The 20,430-nt window shown below is 36.9% G+C and overlaps 1 protein-coding gene across 2 annotated transcripts in view; it reads left to right on the top strand.

Moving 5' to 3' along the window:
- Window positions 1–19,960, top strand: part of LOC134848335 (uncharacterized) — a 52,212-nt gene extending 32,252 nt beyond the window's left edge. Inside the window, exons 1-4 of one of the 2 annotated variants that reach the window (XM_063865736.1) lie at window positions 6,499–6,601; window positions 8,579–8,853; window positions 17,045–17,182; window positions 19,622–19,960. In XM_063865736.1, coding sequence (XP_063721806.1) covers window positions 8,617–8,853; window positions 17,045–17,182; window positions 19,622–19,837 — 591 coding nt within the window. In that variant the 5' untranslated portion in view covers window positions 6,499–6,601; window positions 8,579–8,616 and the 3' untranslated portion in view covers window positions 19,838–19,960. Of the gene's footprint in view, window positions 1–6,498; window positions 6,602–8,578; window positions 8,854–17,044; window positions 17,183–19,621 lie in introns of those variants that run through there. The other variant, XM_063865735.1, reaches the window with a different exon arrangement.
- Window positions 19,961–20,430: the final 470 nt, after the last annotated feature.

The raw sequence follows: 20,430 nt of genomic DNA, 5'->3' as shown, positions 1-20,430 counted from the left end.
ACACAATAAATTTTTTTTTTAAATCAATAAGATACTGGGAGTTTATAATTGAATTTTGAATCAAATTCATCTACATAATTTTTGAGTTCAGAATCGATTGGTGAGGATATTTCGCTGATATTGCCTGTATCATTTCTTGAGGCATCCGCTATAAGTTGAGGTGTGAAATTGGATCTGGTGGATGAACGTATGGTCTGGATCGGAGTCCGGCTGGCTCGTCCCGTTGGGGTAGACTTTTGGGAAGACCAGTATAGAGTGGTTTCGGTTCCTAATGTGTGTTTCGACGGTAAATCCACAAGCGTCGTTAGAAAGTCTGAAAGTGAGTTGTTTGTGAAGTTGGCCCTCGGGGAAGTATGTGGCTTTACCTCTAACGTAATCACTTCTTTAACCGTGTTTTTTTTTCTTCGAGTACGTTGCCGATGTATCTTTGTTCGCTGAAGAATATGGGGGGGGAGGGCACATTCCTGCGAGGATTGGACGGCCTTGGTTGATAAAACAACGGGGAGAGATTTTCAGGGTTATTATCCAGAAGTGTCTGTTTTTTTCTGAGCCAATTCTTAACACAGGTTCGGGAACGACTAAATCTATAGGATGTCCTGCGGGTCCACATGAGTGAGAGGGCGCTGAGAGCGTACGATCGTCACCTGTAACGCTTAACTTATGGTTAGTCCCTGACCCGACTTCTTGACTAAGAGGCATGCTATTATTCGATACGTCATCAAAATAGTCTCCGATTATCCCATCCCATGATTTTAGGTCTAAAGATGCAGAGGAACACTGGGTGTTTCGAGGGGACTCATCACTGCCAGATCATTAGTCAGCCCGTGAGTGCGAGTAGGTGTATCCACTCTTGAAGTGCCCTGCCTGAGCTGATTCGATCTCCCCCGTTGGTCTTCTTCGGTGGTGACAGTTTCTTTTTTCCTGTAAATTTCGAAAGTAGTGTTAGGTTATGCCCAATGGGTGGAGGGCTCAAAACAATTTTCTTCGGGCCGAGAAGCAGTTTTACTTTGAACGCTAAACCGCAAGATGTGACACTTTTACGCAAGATGTGAACATTATCGAGCTTATATGTGTGATCTGAAGACTCGATGACGTTATCCTTTACCAGGTTAAAATAGTGTTCCCCTTTTTTTCTGTTAGTAGCCTTTCTTTCTTATTTACCTCCACAGGCTAGTTTCTTCGTGGGTCAGCTGGCTTTTCCAGGTCTATGCAGTTCCGTTGTAGGGCGTGATAGGGCTAAGGGTAGGTTTTCCTGTGAGCCTGTTTGTGTCTCCATGTCGGCGTCCAAGTAGCCGTCTTCTGCCCCAGCGTACAGTTCCCATTTTTTTGCGCGTTGGTCTGATAAGATAGACTTTCCTTTATCTAAATTGCTATCAAAAAAAGTTCCATTTGGTAATAGCGGTTCCATTAAAATGTTTCTCGATGGGGGTACAACCAATCGAAGGTTTTTTTAAATTCTGAATTTCTAAAAAAAATTATCGATGGAAGAAATCAAGGAAAAAATTTTGGTAATTCGAATGACATGGCCAATAAATTTAGATTTTACAGTAGATACAAGTTTTTCCGCAAACCCATTAGATCTACGATCTCCGACTGTACAGTAAATGATTTCGTTGTTGAATTGAATTTTCCACAGAAGGACTGAAAATCGTGAGATAAAAACAGGACCCATGGTCGACTCTAAGCTTTCCTAGAAATCCGTGAAGATGACAGTAATAGTTTTAAAAGGTAATGACGGAATTTGAGGTGCTATTGGTGGCTACTTTCGTCAAAGGAAAGTATAAGAAACTGTCGATGCAGAGAAGGATGTCTTTTTGCCCGAAAAGCGTCCAACAGACCTGCGAAGTCCAAATTTATTTCTTCGGAAACTTTGTCGTGTGTTCCGTTCCGAGTAACATTTTCAAATTCTTAACGGCTTTCAAGCACTGGTTACACGACTTCCCATGATGATTTCCCAGCAAGTAAACGCAGCTAAAACCTTCACTCCAATTTGGCCTGGATACGTTTTGTGTAACAGAGAGCTGAATGTTTCCCAAATGGCTGCTGGTACGACTAGCTTCTGATCCATGAACACGAGGTCGTCTTTCACATTGAGGTTTTTTTCATAGTTCTTCCGGGAATATAGGGGAGTTGTTAAAACCAGATCCGATTTGTATCTCTTCAGAAGGTTTGTATGATTGTTAGAGAGAAAGTTGTCGTTGACTTTTAATGCTATTTTGTGCTCTCCCGGTATAAATAACACAAAGGCTGTTTTATCAATCCCATCTGTCCCGAGGACTTCTTTTTCAGTGGAAATAAATGAATGTTTTGCATGATAAGGTATAAAAGGAACTTGCCCGTAAACGTAATGCTTCTATAGTTAAACTTACAATTGTCAACAGGTACGCACTTTGAAGAACAATTTTCTGCACTGATATGAGATTTATGCAAATTTTGGTTGACTGAGAATTATGCAAATTTTGGTTGACTGAGCAATACAAGAGATGATAGCGGCAGTAATTTTAAGATTGAATGATGCTATTGAACTAATTTAGACCTATCAGATTGCTTGAATTGTCAACTCCCGACGGGATATCTTTTTTAAAAAATGTAATTGTAATTTAAGCGACCGACGATCTATCTAAAGAGTTTATTTTTACATAGTAAAAACTGTCTCCATAAATTTTTTTTTTCCGAACTTTGTCATTTGAAGCGACTACAACTTTTTTTGTCGTAATGTTAGGGTGGTAAGGCTATGCCGGAAGGTAATTTAGATCAAAAGTCAGTAAAACCCATGTTCGTGCCTGGGAGATGAGAATTTTCAAAATTAAAAGGTAGCAATCTGTTTACCTAGCGGGTTAGTCTGCTATGCATAGTGTTTTTTACTATAGTTGTCTGAAAGGGCCGAAGTTAGGGCTTTATGGTCTGTCACGATTTCGACTTCTGCGCTGAGGAGATAGTTTCTATAACGTTCTGAGGCGCACACCGAATGTTCTAGTTCGTTTGTGGAATTTTTCATTTCGTGGTTGTTTAGGCAAAAGAAATCGTTTTTCCATTGTCCTCCTTGAAAATGTTCCAAGGTCGCGCCACAAGCACAAGCGTCGGTTTCTGTCTAGTTTTTTCTTTATTGTGAAACTGGCTGTTTTTCTCTAATATTTACGATTTTGGATATCAATTTTTCAAAAAGCTGTCGAATGACTATTAACCCATTTGTAGACTGATTTCTTGTTTAATAGGGGCGAAAGGGAGAGCTCAAAGTCAATAGGTTTGGGAACACATTTTTATACTACTTTATTGAGCCGAAGAAGGATTGTAATTACGAGATATTCTTGGGGATTGGAAGGTGATCCTCTTTTCCACTGGGTAACATTTCAAGTTTGGGTATCTTAATTTCAAATCATGAAGGACTTTTTCTTTTATAAAGCTAAATGGGCTCGCCGAACCTACAGGAATACTCAAATTTACAATCAACTCCCAGCCCGATCCTTTGTTCAAGAATTTTTTGGTTTCAAGTGCGTTTTCATCGTATATCGTTCTAACACTCAACAACGAAAAATCGTCTTCATCACTCTATACGCTCTCATTCCAGGCGTTTATTTTTCCATGCCCGTCTTGATTTTAGCTCCAGGAATTCTCCGGTGGGACGCATGTACAGTTTTTAGGCTTGATGTCTTTCGCTGGATACACGTTAAAATGTCCCATCGTAAGTGTATTCCCTCATTTCATGCAAGAATCGAGGGAATAGTGAGGCTCGGTTCGTTCTTGATCTTGTATGTACATTAAGAAAATTAACAGTCGGCCCATTGGTCAAGAATCTTGCCATGTGCTTCAGTTTTTGATAGTTAAAATAGTTTTTTTTTGTCAATTAGAGCTTGATTTAGGTCTTCTGAGGGCCTTACTGAGAGGAGCTTCCGTTGGGTTTCCATGTTCATTATATTGCAAATGAAGATGTCCGTAATCTATTCGGTCTCCCTAAAATTACATGTACTCGCTAAATCTTTGAGAGAGCCCCAAAAATGTTCGAATCTCCCGATCTTTTGATTTGAGGTTCAGCAATTTAAACTTCTTGAAGGTTGACTTGGGAGGTTTGTAAAAGGCAGTATCTAGTAGGTTCCAGAATTCCGTAAACAAAATGGCTAAAAAATTTATCAGATTTTTTTTCGAGCAAAAATCCTTTTTTCTTCGCTGCCAAGTGCTAAGAACCGATTCGAGCGTCACTTTTTGTCGGCGTCTTCTCGTCTCATCCCATTATAATTTTTCTTTTCTTCGTTGATCCGCTTTTCGTCGACGCCTTCGTATGATTTAAAAGCGTTTTTGTTCCTCACTTCTCTACTAATTCTATCTGAGCCCAACTCACTTCCTGTGGCTTGCTCCAGAATTGGAACTTGCGTTTATGGTACCTCCGGCCCGTTAAGACTATCTAAGACGAATCTCCCGATCTTTTGATTTGAGGTTCAGCAATTTAAACTTCTTGAAGGTTGACTTGGGAGGTTTGTAAAAGGCAGTATCTAGTAGGTTCCAGAATTCCGTAAACAAAATGGCAAAAAAATTTATCAGATTTTTTTTCGAGCAAAAATCCTTTTTTCTTCGCTGCCAAGTGCTAAGAACCGATTCGAGCGTCACTTTTTGTCGGCGTCTTCTCGTCTCATCCCATTATAATTTTTCTTTTCTTCGTTGATCCGCTTTTCGTCGACGCCTTCGTATGATTTGAAAGCGTTTTTGTTCCTCACTTCTCTACTAATTCTATCTGAGCCCAACTCACTTCCTGTGGCTTGCTCCAGAATTGGAACTTGCGTTTATGGTACCTCCGGCCCGTTAAGACTATCTATGTCCAGATTCTCTTTCGCAATTATCGCCAATTAACATTGGTCGCTTCAGTGGGTCCAGGAAATTGGTAGCTCTAAGCTATGATTTGGCCAGAATGAGGGAATTCCACGCACCTTCCATTCATGTGGCTGCGCCATAATAAAATGTTCCAATAATCTAGATAGCTTTGTACAGTATATGTAAAGTTACTTAAAAGAATAAAAAAGTAAATTGAATTGTTAATTCAAACGTTTGTTTTAAGAATAACATTAACTAGCAATGATGGACCAATGGTCGAATCAAGCGAAGTTTTGACTGGTATCTAATCGATGTAGGGCAATGACTGGTATCTAATCGACATAATGACATAATGATAAAAATCAAACCACAACAGGCCCTCTATTGCAAAAACTTTCTCATTGAAGGCTAATAATTTGCCACGGTATAAATAGTTTGACTGGAAGATTTGACTAAAACATTTTTTTTATCATGGAAATCTTTGAGTGTTTTGCACAATAATCATCATAGATTGTATTTATGAATCAAAAGTAAAGATACCTTTCAGTGGCCAAAAAGTGATATATTAAACTCATAAAAATTATCCCTAAAAAAAACGAAAAAACCAGAAAAAACGGAAAAGAGGAAAACGTAGCAAACCGAAATCTCTGTCTGTTATGATGGCCCCTTGGATGCAATGAATCTTTGCCCAGCTGAGACACTGAAAAGTTTTAAATTTTTCCCGTATTGTTTTTTTTCTCAAACTCTTACAAAGCGAATTTCGATTAGTTTTTGGTGTTTTGGTTAATGAATAAGTTTTTTATACAAGGAGAGACCTTCTCGGAAAATGAATATTAAAAAAATTTTGAGAAGCATTTTGATAGTTTTTGTGTACTCCTCAAAATGGATGCTTTTTATCAGCTTTGAGTTTATTTTAAATTTCTAATTAATTAATAATACGTATAAAAAGTTGTTTTCAGGCTCACAAGTTTGTAGATTTGTGCAAGATATTGATAATCACTATATCATTTTGTGAAGCCTGAGAGAAAACCTTTAGACAAAATGGTCCCTTTTTGAACGTCTCTGAAATGGAAAGTTTGACTGATTCGGTTAACTGAAAAAAAATCGTCTTTCTTCATTTGAGGGGTTATCGAGCTGTATTTTTTGAGCCTAATAAAATCTGAGAAACTTGTTTAAAGTTTCTCCCACAAAGGAAGTCACTTACTTTAAGGGCTGAGAAACGAAGTACGGTTCATAAAACAAAAGTAAAACAGAAAGGTTTGCTTAATTTTTCATAATTGTATATTGACAGAGCTTTGATAAAATTCCCAGTGAGATGTTTATTGAGGTGAAAATTTGTTTTCCTTATAGGCAATACTACTAATTGTGGTTTCTGCGATTTGCGGCAGATCTATGAAAGGCTATCCAGTCTGTCTAAGCTTACTCCACTTCTCGTTTCCCCCACATTCCAGACTGAGTTATTTTGTTGCGCGCAGCTCTTTTTTTTCGCAACTACAGGCCTTTTTTTGCGTTTATAATTTTCATGTGGTACCACTATTGCAGCCATAATCGGTCAAGCTGTGGTAGACCTGAAGCTAAAGGTCAAGTGACAGGCTTATCCTCCCACACTATCATTGCCATGGCACGGGCTCAATTACACGATCTGACGCTCTCGAAATGAACGCCTTACCACTTTACTAAGAGCCTTCTCAACACATTTGTTGCACTTGCTATACTTTATATAGCTTTCAGCTTTTAATTCCGCCAGTGAAGTTTGAAATATATTGTTTATTCTTGGTTTCAGGACTATTTGCCCCAAGTCAATTGGCCCTATGCCAACATGTTCTATACTAACTTGCCCTACATGGCAATTTGTCCTCTGCCAACTTGCCCCACATAACATTTTGTCCCAAGCCGTTTTGCCCCATACTTATTACTTTTACTTGATTCTTTGATGTTCAAGTTAAGGACCAGCAAATGCTAATGGACACTTGACTCGATTTGAGATAACAGAAGACTCTAATCGAAAATTATTGAAGCTGAACCTAAAAAACTATAATTTTTAGTAATTACACGACAAAATTTGAAAATAAACCACAATTAGCGCCTTTGAAACAAAAGGAAGCACGAATATTCTTTCATTTTGCTTCTTTGCTTACCATTTTGTTCCACACATCCAACATAAATACTATGAGTCAACTTACGTGGGGAATATCCCAACGAAATAAACGAACACGATTTCACAATAACGGCACGATTTCGGACACGATTTCACAATAAGGCAAACGACAAAAACTACTGAGCACTGGAGATGCGCAAGATACAATTCACACAATTTTTTTATTATCTGGCACGAGTTGGCATTGGACAAATAGTCTTCTGGGGCAAGTTGGAATCGGACAAGTTGGGCTGGGACAAGGTGACTTGGGGCAAAATTTCATGTAACCCTACTTTTTGCTGCTCATTAATTGCTCAAAAAGATTTTTTTTATCTTAAGAAAGCTCTGTTTTTTTGAAAAATTTGCAATGTTTTCTGCAGAAGCAGGGCTTGATTGAAAAGTTTGGTTTGTGTTTTGGTCTTTCTTTTTCTTGAGTTGAGAAGAAATTTCATTAAATCTTACATTTTTTTTAACAAAGGCCACCTTTACAATTTATTGGGCTGTATTTTAATAGCATTTTAAAATATGAACGTTTTCTCAAAAAAGCTCTCCTACACAATAATAATTCTTCCTTGAAAATGTAAGTGAGTTTTTAATTTTTTCGCAATCAAAGAGTCATTGTTCTCTTTCTTTGAGTTTAATATCAAAGTTTTGTTAAACTGATTTTGTTTAATTTAAATTTAAACCAAAAAATGGATCAAGAAATCATTAATTTTCTTTTATACTTATATACTCATCGGTTTTGTTTTAGAAGCATGGTAATTTGAGTACAACATCGCAAGCAGATTGATGAGTCAGGTTTAACAACAAAAAAGTGCAGTAAAATTTTGGGATCTACTTACCAATTTCCCCCTTTCAAGAAAGGGGGAGATTCTTTAGTAGGTACAAAAGGGGGGGGGAAGTTGGTTAAGTAGATTCAAATTAGTCAAACAGTGTTAACAACTCTAGGATTTTCTCGAGGGGGGGAAGCGGATTTTCAAAAAAATTTCGAAAATTTTGACGACCTTTTTTTTAGGTCGACCAAATTGATTTTCCGAGCTCTCGTAAAGCACTGAAAGGACGCTGTTTTTGCCAAACTTTGTGCGCGGCAGGCAAATTTTTTTAAAAACAGGTCAAAAAAGCCGTTTTTGGGCACTTTTTGGAAAACTTTGACAGAAAAATCACGTTTTTTTTTGACGCGCGTTTTTACAACTGTTTTAAAACAGTTTTTAAACTGGAACTTCTAGGAATATTTCAGTGCGGGAAGTAAACTGAACTGATGGCTAGAGCATCCATAGTTTTCTATCTTGATTGCTTCTTGAATGCAGTCACACTAACTTTGATATCAAAACTGTCATTGAAAGACAGTGAGCCCACTGGAAAAAATTCTGCCTTGTTTTCTTTTTTGACATTTGGTTTTTCATTGTTTTTCTTTCATATCAGTTATTATGGCTTTATGGTCAGATGTCAGAGTCGTTAGTTTGTTCACCACGCCAAAATTCATTACACGAATTGCTATTTTTATTCCCAGGAATCATTGATTGAACTAGTTTCAAATTCTTGGATGAAAGAACTCCGAGAACTATGACTCAGACATATATCCTAATTCTCTCCGAGAATTATCCCAGAAACAATATATGAACAGTCTGTAGTTTTCAGGCGTGCGGACTATTTCGGTGGAGCCTCTGCCGTCCGCCATGAAGCGTCTGGCGACGTCAGTGGTGCTGAACAAATTCGACCCCTCTCTCTACTCGCTGCATAGGAGCGCAATTTCGCACAAGAAAGGATGTGCGCAGAGCCAAGAGGATGCCCTCAATAAGGGGGGCTCCGAGGTAGTGGACGTTCCCTGCGATGGGGCATCTCGGGATGATACAATTACTGAATCGACAACCATTGACAACCTCCTTCAATCCTATTCGTCTATGCGGCAAAATGTAAGCTATGCCGATGAAATTCGATCATATTACATCAATTAAAAATCAATAGGAACCCATCTTTTTGTTCAAATATTTTTTGTTACAAAAATTTATCATAATGCATCACTTTCATTGCGGACAGCCTCTTACATGAAGAAAAGCAGAGTGGCTTCAAAACTTTGTCGAGTTTTTTTAGCCCACTAAAACACTTTTGAGACTCATGTTCGCCATAGTTTTCTTCACCGCTAACAAATTCTTAAAAAAGGGGTCAAAATCACCTTTTCAGGCAAATAAAATTTGATGTCGCAAAATAGTATCAAATGGAGGTCTCTTTTTCCTTCCCCCCCCCCACCTCACACGAGCACCAATGTTATGGTGTAACGAGTGGTTTTACAAGGTTAATTATGAACAGCAAATATGTTTGCCATGCCCTTATTAGTCCGTATGCTAATTTTCCTAACAATCGAACAATGTGAACAAATTTTTCATTCTAAAATTTTGCAGGTGGGGGGGAAAAGAAAAAGAGCCAAATGGAGGCCCCTTCTTAATCCGTACTTATATAGACATCGGAAAAGGCCGATTGATGAAACAGTTAAGAGACCTTTCAGTCAAGTTTTTAGAAAGCCGAAACTTGACTCAAAATAACGTAATTTTGGTCTGAATATTTTTTCTATTCAAACTAATCGGCTCTTTTCCAGTTTCCCCCCCCCCCCACCTTTCAAAATACCGAGTTTTATGTTTTTTTTACGTGTTACTACGGCTAAATGCGTGATGTTACGCTGTAAAGTATGAGGAAAAAATCTGTTCACAGTTGTCGATTTGTTGGCTCTTTTCCAGTTCCCCCCCCCCCTTTCGAATTCAATTTTGAAAAATCTATTTAACGTTGTCATAATGCAATGAAATTTGGCGTGGTGAACAAATCGTTAATTCTGAACAGATTTGTTCTTCATACTTTACAGCGTAACATCACGCATTTAGACGTATTAACACGTAAAACAAACATAAAACTCGGTATTTTGAAAGGGGGGAACTGGAAAAGAGCCGATTTGTTCACTACGCCAAATTTCATTGCATTATGACAACGTTAAATAAGCTTTTCAAAGTTGAATTTGAGAGGGGGGGGATGTTGTGATTCTTACCATTTGTTTTATTTCACTAATTACTTTAAAGTATCTTAACTGGTTAATCTTGATTTGACCTTGTTATCTTCATTCTCTCCGACGGAGAGAATGACCGTTCACTTTTTAAATGTTTTAACATAGAGATTAATTCACTTTTTAAACATATCTTATTTGTAACTAAGTAGAATTAAGCGTAACAAAGGAACATTTTATCATGGCGCAGTCAAACAGAAACGAATCAAACGTGAGATGTATACCTTCATTTTGGCAAAACCACACAGTGGACCCACCAATTCCTTGGGAAGAGTGGAGCGATCTATTCCAGCTAGCAATAATCGCGAAAGAGAATATCGACATCGAAAATCTTTTGAATCCAACGGAACGATATCACCCACCTCCCCCAACATTGGAAAATTGGCCGGAAAACGAATCCGACGCTCAAAAAACATCACGCATCGAGAGGAATATTCAAGAACAAAAGAGATTCGATGATGAAGAAATGGCCTCAATAAAGTCAGAAACCAAGAAATTCAACGGCATGAGACTGGAAGAGGCGGACAAAAAACTAAGATCCATACTTTATCTAGCCCTCGGAAACGAAGGAAAGAAAATATTCGGCCAAAAGTTCACGAGAGTCAAAGTTCTACAAATTTCTTTCAAAGAATTTTGGGAAAATTTGTCCACAGCTTTTGTGAGAAAAACAAACATAACCTTCGAAAGACACAAACTCCTAAACAGAAAACAGAGGGACAGAGAATCATTAGAACAATTCTGGGGGGCACTGGCAGAAATGGCAAAACGATGTAACATTCCCACAGGAGAAGATGAATGGATTAGAGATATTTTTATTAATAACATGAAGAATTCAGATATCCAACGGAAACTCCTCACGGAAACCTTACCACCACTAGAAGCCTTAAACGTAGCCCTGATTGACGAAAAAGGAATTACAAACCACATCAAGATGACGAATACTTTTAAATCCAGCGGATATTCTTCCAACAAATCTTTTAATCATTTTAATGTAAAAAGAGAACCCACCCTAAACATTGAAAGAAATAACACATGCATGAAATGCGGCGGAAATTTTACAAAAGGACATCTAGCGGTTTGCCCTGCCAAAGATACAACATGCACGACTTGTAAGTATCGAGGACATTTTACTAGACTCTGTAAATCACGCCGTAAAAATGTAAATATTGTGGATAGTCAAATTGTAAATAATACAGATCATCATTATCCTTCGGAACAACCAGACGTACACATTGACCACGCTAATAGAGAATGCTGTGGAGTAATCAACGCATGGTCAGAGTCTGGACATAGCGATAACGATGAATACTCTGTATTAAACGTAACAACTATCTACGACGATCAAGGAAAGGAACTGAAGAAACTACTAAATATCGGCTTAGGAAATGAAAACCAAGTAATTCTCAATATACAGGTGGATTCAGCAAGCCCTGTAAGCTTCCTTAAACAGAATGTGTTACACGAGTTGAAACTACGAGACCCCTACGTGAAAATATATCCAGTGGATAAGGCTACCAAGGAACTCTATTGTGGATTTACGAACAATGCAATAAATATCACTGGAAAAGTAATTGTCCCAATTTTCTCAAATGGATGGTCCCACAAGGAATGTCACTTCTTCCGAACTCAAGGTCATGAAAGAAATATCTTGGGAAATGACAATTTACCAAAAGTCGGAATCGAAGTTTCACAAAAACAATACGCAACATTCACCAACAAGAGAACCTGTAAGTCTATCAATTCAGTTAACTCACTTGACATAGATAATGAAATAGAAATGATTGGAAAAACCTTCAAACAACTATTCCTTCGGATTGGAAAAATAAAAAATCAAACAAAAATTACACACTTTCATGAACCATTAAAGCCAATTCAATTAAAAGGCAGGAGGGTCCCTTTACATTTACTGGATTCAGTAAAAACAGAATTATACAGGCTTAAATCCGAAGGAAACATCAAAAAATTAGAAAATTGTGACGAGGACAGATTTATTAGTCCGATAGTTATTACTTGTAAAAAAGACAAATCGATAAAGCTAGCCCAGATTCAAAATTTATCAACAAACAAATCTACAAGAACAAATATCAGATGCCTAATATACACGAATTAGTTGATAACGTAGTGGCTCAAATTTCAAACAATTCCGTCGGAGAAGTACAAACCTAGACCTAAAGAACGCATATAGTCAACTTGCGCTGGACAATTTTACTAGCAGCCAATGCAATTTTAGTCTAGTCGGCGGAGATATAACAGGCACTTATCAATTTTTAACGGGTTTTTACGGACTCGGCGATATGCCAAACGAGTTTCAGAGAGTCATGGACTCAACTTTGGGAAACATTCCTTTTACAAATTGTTACCTCGACGACATATTAGTCGCTTCCAAAGGAAGTTTTAACGATCACAAGAAAATCGTTTATAAAATTTTATCAACGTTAGGCACTTACAATTTCGCAGTTAAATGGTCGAAGTGCAAATTCTTCCAAAAACAAATCGAATGGCTCGGTTTTAAAATATCGAAATCCGGAATCGCCCCACTATTCGATAAAACCAAAGCAATTAAAGATATTCCAATCCCAAAGAATCTAAAAGAACTAAGATCATTCTTTGGGTCAACTAATCAGTACATTAAATTTGTACCAAATTTAGCATCCCTCGGAAGCCCGCTTAGACCTCTTTTAAACAAAAAGTCAATTTTCCTTTGGAATGAAGATCACTCAAAAGCTTTTGTCAAGATTAAATCAGAAATAGTAAATCTTACTGAAAACCCTCATTTCGACGTAAAAAAGCCCACGAGTGTAAAAACAGATGCTTCACATAATGGGTTGGGTGCATCCCTTGAACAACTTCATGAGAAGGTTTGGAAAACAGTGTCATTTGCTTCAAGATTTTTAAATCCCCATGAATCCAAATATTCAACAAACGAATTAGAGCTATTAGGAGTCGTATGGGCGGTCGAACATTACAAAAATTATCTCTACGGCTCTGAATTTGAAATTATCACCGACCACAAAGCTCTCCTTTCCGCTTTGTCACCAAATCACGGAAACAAAACATACCAAAGCCGATTGACAAGATGGGTAGATCGTCTCCTACCATTCAATTTTACTATCAAACATTTAGCGGGAAAAGATATGGGTTTTACAGACTTAATTTCAAGAACTCCTTCGGGTAAAGCAATTCCCTCATCACATTACGACGAAGAATTTGTAGTTGCTACCTTTGGATAATGAAAATCCATTACGTAATTCAATTAATTCGATTTCGGAAAATTCCCATTACACGAAATTACGAAATCACGTAATAATTACAGCATTGAATTTCGTCAACTCTTCCATTTCAATCTGCAATCAAAAACACTATAGAACAGAACTTTGTAACTCTAAATGTATTCCTTCGGATTTCTCAAACACTGATTTTACTAAAATTTCTCTATCAAATTCAGCTTTTATCTATTTTTTAATTCTTAACAGTAGCTTAATTAGTAATCCTTCGGATCTCAAACTTATAAATAGTGTAAATTTGTCAAATAACCAAATTGTAGTAAATCCTTCCACTTCCGGGATACAGGTCTCTATCGATTTTCAAATTTCCTCAGAACACAAGAAGTTAGTAACTAAATTCCGAGAAAACCTCAAGTTACCTGAAAGACCTTTGGATTTAAATACATTATTCAATGCAAAATTGGTCGCTTTATTAACGGAAGATGATGAATTGTTAAACCCAATTGTGAAAGCTTTACAGAAAAAAGTAGATAACATCAACTCAAATTCCCGTTACTTACACCAATTTTCGAAAGACCTTCATGAATCCGACGGACTATTATATATGGATGGAAAGTTGGTTATTCCGTTTACACTTAGAAACGCCGTTTTAAAAACCTTACATGAATCTCACCCTGGCCAATTCGGCATGAAATACTTGGCACAATACATTTGGTGGCCACACATATATCGACAAATTTACTTCCACGGGATTAATTGCACACAATGCACTCAAACCGGTAAGAATATAAAAAGCATCATACCAACTACACAAATTAGCGAACTTCCGACCTTATCCGAACCTAATGAGGAAATAAATCTTGATTTTGCCGGCCCACTAGATATTAACTGGGGAAACAATAAATACATCTTATTGTGTATAGACCGTTTTTCAAAATTCTCTTCAGCAAAAATTACATCTTCAACGTCATCAAACACAGTAATCGAATTTCTTCAAGATTATTTCTATCTCCATGGGATTCCAAAATCTATTCGGGTCGACCACGCATCCTGCTTTACTAGTCAGGATTTTAAGATATTTTGCAATTCTCTTAATATCAAACTAATATTTTGTACAGTTGGAGACCATCGTTCTAACGGTCTTGTAGAAAAACTTGTTCATACTGTAAAAATAAAATTATTAGCAATGTCATTGGATCAACAAAAACCTACATTACAAACCGCCATTTCGAAAATCATTTGGAATCTACGATCTTCCTTCCAATCTAAAATTAAATGCTCACCGTTCGAAATAGACTTTAATAGAAAACCGAACACGATCTGGAAGCAATTGGCATCTAATAATTTATCCGGTGGATTTTTAGACAAAGGGAAGTCGATCGTAAGCAGAGAAAGGGCCCTCGACTGCAAAGCTGACGATCGGATAGAGGACGGATACAAAGACTCCCTCATACCGAAAAAGAACCAGTCACCATTGGAGAAAGGCTACGATTCAGACCTTCCTACTACTTCAAAACCTCCATCATCCCGAGTGCACTTAAATAGTCCGTTTAAAGGTAAATTACTACGGAAAACTAACGGAAGTATAAACGGAAACCCCTTCTATAAACAACTAGGCCAGAAACTAATAAACTCAACAAAATCCACGGTTGAATTATCCGACGGAAAAATTATTAGAAAGTCGGACATCGCCATTCCAAAGTCTAAATCCTCTACAATTCGTTCATTCAAAGGAAATATCTCCTTTCCTTTTTTCTCTAACGGTGATTTACAAGTAGATCCAAGAAAGTCTTACAAACCGAAGACACAACAGACGCGGAAACCAGACACTAAGACAGGAAGACACACAGAGTCGTTCACCCCGGTCACCACCAGATCTAGAGGAACGAACCAGCCTTCAAAATCCAACAAATCGAAGAAGAACCGAAATAAAGCCTCGACGTCGAATACTGGATATTTAGCAGGTGATGAATCCATGTTCATTCCGTCGGATACGTCGGACATTAGCGATTGGGAATGGATTGCGGGAGGTTTTCCATGTAGAGAAATGATAAGAAAAAGCTTCATTTCAGATAACGTCAATTTTAACAAAGAACCTACCTCATCATTAGACCCTAAAACATATCAAACTAATATAAAACTTGAGATTTTAGACGATCAACCTGAACTCTCAGACACAGCGGAATGCCCAATTAGTATAAAACCAGCACCTCAAACTACCTCACACCCACCTGACGAACCTTCTACGGCTACGACAACGGAGACCCCAAACATTCCTTCGGATTTGACAAAACCATTGGTAGGAGAAAAACCGGTCAATTTCCCAGTTTTCGAGATAGAGGACTCCTCCGATGAAATTGGAACCAGCGAGGAAAGACATCCTAAGGAAACTACTACCACCGGTAACGAACTTATTTTACGACGTTCAAGTCGAAATGTTGGTCCCCCACAATTCTGTGGTAAGCGATATTACATAGATATTATAGATGAGTTAGAAAACCAACCAGGCTCCGCTACTAACCCTATATCTCTGGACGAGGATGACAACTCGAGCTCCCCCACACAAACATTCAGAGAGAATCCCTTGGATAATCAGACAAACACATTACCGGAAGACAGTACACCGGATCTAGCATACACCCAATCTCCCGATCAATTCTCCATCGCCTCTACTAACGATTCTCTGAGAGATGCCGTGAACTGCTTTGAAAATTACATCGACTTAGATAGTGAAATTTTCAACGCCGAGCTAGAAAAATTCATGGAAGGGGACAGCTAAACTCAATCAAACTTTAAAACTCGCATTTAGCCATTTAATTTGTAGTACTATTTCGTTTAAGTGCAATTAGAGCTTACCTAGCTGTAACTACGGATTACAATCCGCCGGATTTAGGAATTTTATTATCCTGTCTAATCCAGTAATTCCTTCGGAGCACTAAAATTACATTTTGTTTCACCGTGCAGTATTTAAATTTTCATTTTGTCGGACTTCTCGAGAGGGAAAAAAAGGGTTAGATAACATGTTAGGTATCATGGCGCTTAGTACTTTTATTTTTTTTCCCACTAAGGGGAATGTTGTGATTCTGACCATTTGTTTTATTTCACTAATTACTTTGAAGTATCTTAACTGGTTAATCTTGATTTGACCTTGTTATCTTCATTCTCTCCGACGGAGAGAATGACCGTTCACTTTTTAAATGTTTTAACTTAGAGATTAATTCACTTTTTAAACATATCTTATTTGTAACTAAGTAGAATTAACCGTAACAAAGGAACATTTTATCAGGGGAAACTGGAAAAGAGCCAACTAATCTACTGCTATGTTGATTATAAGGATGATTACAAAAGACGTCAAGCAATTTTAAGCAATTAATTTGAACCAATTGGCCTCATTTTGAAGCTGAAAACAATTTTTTTTGCATAAGAAAGGTCACAGAAATTGTCGAAAAAGAAATTTTGGCCTGTTGCGGAATCCGCTTATAACGATTCATAAAATGCACATTTTGGCCTTGTAATGATTATTTTGAAAAGTTTCGACAAAAATGCAGGAAATTTTTGCACAGCTAATGTGTTGGCTCTTTTCCAGTTCCCCCCTTTCAAAATACCCAGTGTTATATTTGTTTTACGTGTAATTACGGCTAAACGCGTGATGTTACGATGTGAAGTATGAAGAACAAATCTGTTCAGAATTGTCGATTTGTTCACCACGCCAAATTTCATTGCATTGTGACAACGTCAAATAGACTTTTGAAAATTGAATTTGAAAGGGGGGAAACTGGAAAAGAGCCAATGTGTTGTGAAATCTTTCAGGTCACACGTGTTATTTGTTAGGTCGTGGTCAAAATGGACATCCAAGGCTATGAGCCATACGGGCTGCTGGGGGCTGAGAGTCTGTTCACAACCCACAATGTCACCATGCTCTACATGGAGTGGGCTGAAATGAAAAAGTCGCTTAATGGAGAGCACAAGGTAGAAGCAAATGATAGCCCGATACTCTGTGACTTGCGGCTTCCTGCGTTTCCTTTTTCAGCACTTCAAAAAAAAATGAAAAAAAAAAAATGGAAAAAAGGAGTTTTTTCTGCTCCACAAATTTTCAAAGATAATCTGGGCTGTATAATCTTCCATTAAACTCTCTTTTTTAGTCATCTAGGTGAAAATAACGCAAAAATTACAGAACAAAATGAAAAAATTCAAAATGTAGATTTTTTTCGGTCGTTAGCCCTGAAAACTACTTTCTCCGACATAAAAAAGAGGTCAACTAATTTCAACTAAATCTACCCCACAAGTTTACAAAACTATTGACAGCTATTCACAACTTAATAGGAAAGGGGCCTAGGAATAAGACGAAAAGCAAATTAGACATGACCAACAAAAACGAATTTAGACGTCGATGCAAAATTACAAATATGGGAAATTAGATGTAATTGTATTATTTGTGTCTGAAATTTGGGCTCTTTTCCAGTTTCCCCACTTTCAAATTCAATTTTGAAAAGTCTATTTAACGTTGTCACAATGCAATAAAATTTGGCATGGTGAACAAATCGACAATTCTTCTTACTTTACAGCATCACATCACGCATTTAGCCGTAATAACACGGTATTTTGAAAGAATGGAAGTGGAAAAGAGCCGAAATTTGTATACTGACTACAATTATCTTTCGTTCGAGCTTTCTTAAATGCAAATCAACTTTTCACATTTCGCAATTTTCACATTCCGCATTTTTCACATGCCGCAATTGTATAATTTATGCATTTCAAAAATGTTTTATAATCTTGACATTAACATTTTATAAATCAATTGGGATAAATATTTTCATATGCAATGGGATCATACACTATTTTTGTAAATATGAAAATTTGTTTCGGGCAATAAATTTTGTTAGCCCTTCCGTCTAAAATGCTAGTTCTGCAAAAACAATTTAACGTCGAAACTCATTTTTGTTGGTCACGTCTAATTTGCTTATCGTCTAATTTCCTACCCCTCCTAGTTATAAAAGTTTAGCGCCGGCCCTGATTAAGGCAAATAAATTTTCCTCTGTCCTTGTTTTACATGCATTTATACTCTTATATGCTTTTATACTCTTGTTACATTTGCGTACCGTACCCAGTAAATTTTCTAGAACAGATCTGAAGTTATCTGTTTTAGATCTAAATTTCAGATCTAAAATAGGTTGTGAAGTGTTTAAATATTTCTTGGATACTTTAAAGATGGGCTATTTAAGATCTAATTTCAGATCTGAAATTTTGTTTTTCTTGATTATTTCAGATCTGAAATTTTGTTTTTCTTGGTTATTTCAGATCTGAAAAAATCTATTTCAGATCTAACTTCAGATCTGAAATTTTCTTTTTCTTGGCTATTTTAGATCTGAAATTTTCTTTTTCGTGGCTATTTCAGATACTTTAATCTGTTTAAATATTTCTTGGATACTTTAAAGATGGGCTATTTAAGATCTAATTTCAGATCTGAAATTTTGTTTTTCTTGATTTTTTCAGATCTGAAATTTTGTTTTTCTTGGTTATTTCAGATCTGAAAAAATCTATTTCAGATCCAACTTCAGATCTGAAATTTTCTTTTTCTTGGCTATTTTAGATCTGAAATTTTCTTTTTCGTGGCTATTTCAGATCTGAAATTTTGTTTTTCTTGGCTATTTCAGATCTGAATTTTTTTTTTGGCTATTTCTGGTCTCAAAAGTTTGGTTGATTTATTTATTTTATTACGTGCAAATCGGTTCAAAATAAGGAAAACATGAAAAAAACTCAACAAAATCACAATGATGTTTAAAAAAAAGTTTTTTATTAAATGTTGTTTTTCCCGATCCTTGGATCTTGGATTTTTTGGATCTTTGCGTCTCCATCTACGAAGAATCCAGCTATTGAAATTCTTTTAATTTGTCGGGTACTTGAAGGGTCGAAGATGGCTTTGTCGACCTTCGTCCGAATCTTCCGACCATCTCAAATTCTCAGCAATTGTAGTTTCTCGGCTGCAAGTACTCGCAATGCTGCCTAGGTCCAAGTCCAGTTCTAGGAAAAAAAACTATGACTCACAAATGACGCAAAAACGCAGTCCCGTTGCAATAGCTTCGATCTTTTATGAATATCTTTGTTGCGCCACTGATTATAGCGTCTTTTCTTCATTACAGAGACACCACTCGATAGGTAGTTAGCCGGACTTCTAGGTGTTATTTATAGATTTTTTAGTGATGTTTTGTGTAAGTTATAAGCAATTTTCCCGTTTCTTGAAAACAAAATTGTAATTTCTTTTCTAGGCAATGTAATGTTTACTCGTCCTTGCAAGCTACAAATGCAATCACGTTGGGTCTCGAACCGCTAACCATTCGTCTAAGAGGCATTGACGATCATTCATTGAAAAAAAAAATTCATTTGAACCTCTTCACTTTTTGCCAACAGGTGTTATCAACTCCGGAGTATCAGCAACTGGCGGAACGGACGGTGGGAAAACTGGTACTTGAGAGGGGCTACTCTGTCTACTCTATGGACACAGGAAATATCCTTAAGTGGGAAAATAGAAAGCAGTGGGCCAACAATGTTTTCCTGATCCACGCCGATGTCAAACATAGATTTTCGACTACGAAAAGTTTCCCACAGCCACTCAATTCAATATAATACCAGCGATGTTCATCCAAACTTGTAATTTACTTATATATAAACTTTCGGCAACGTTTGCTCTGGTTTATTGTCAATATTTTTGTAAATGTAGAGAAATTTTTCATGATTTTGCGCCGTAGAGGAGGGGGTTAAAATCTCGATCTCCTCCGACGCAACGCGTTTTAGTGGGCTGAAAGTGTTATTGTTATTCCTAACGAATTATACGTCTGTCAATACACGAGTATCGCGATTATTCATACTCGGCCTTGGTTTTTTCTTCAAACTTACTTCGGTGATTCGAATAATAAATTTGACAAAATCTTCAAATATCACATTATAGACAAACTCAATCAATCAGGGTCAATCTTTTCAATGCATTTGAAAATTTTCAAAAAAAAAAATGAAAAAAGTCGAATTTCAATTCATTAATGTTTTTCCGTTTCCTCCCCCACATGACATTTTGAGCAAACACAGATAACTTTTTTTTCAACCGTTTGAAAAACTTTGTATTCGAGTGTTTTAGTTTTTTGTTTTCCAAAATCATCAGGTACCACAAATAAAAATTGGAATGGATCGAATTATATATCATATTAAAATCCTTTCAGTTGTGA

This window comes from Symsagittifera roscoffensis, chromosome 6, assembly GCF_963678635.1.
Source record: "Symsagittifera roscoffensis chromosome 6, txSymRosc1.1, whole genome shotgun sequence".
Classification (NCBI taxonomy): Eukaryota; Metazoa; Xenacoelomorpha; order Acoela; family Convolutidae; genus Symsagittifera; species Symsagittifera roscoffensis.
This window is presented reverse-complemented; position numbering and strand designations above follow the sequence as displayed.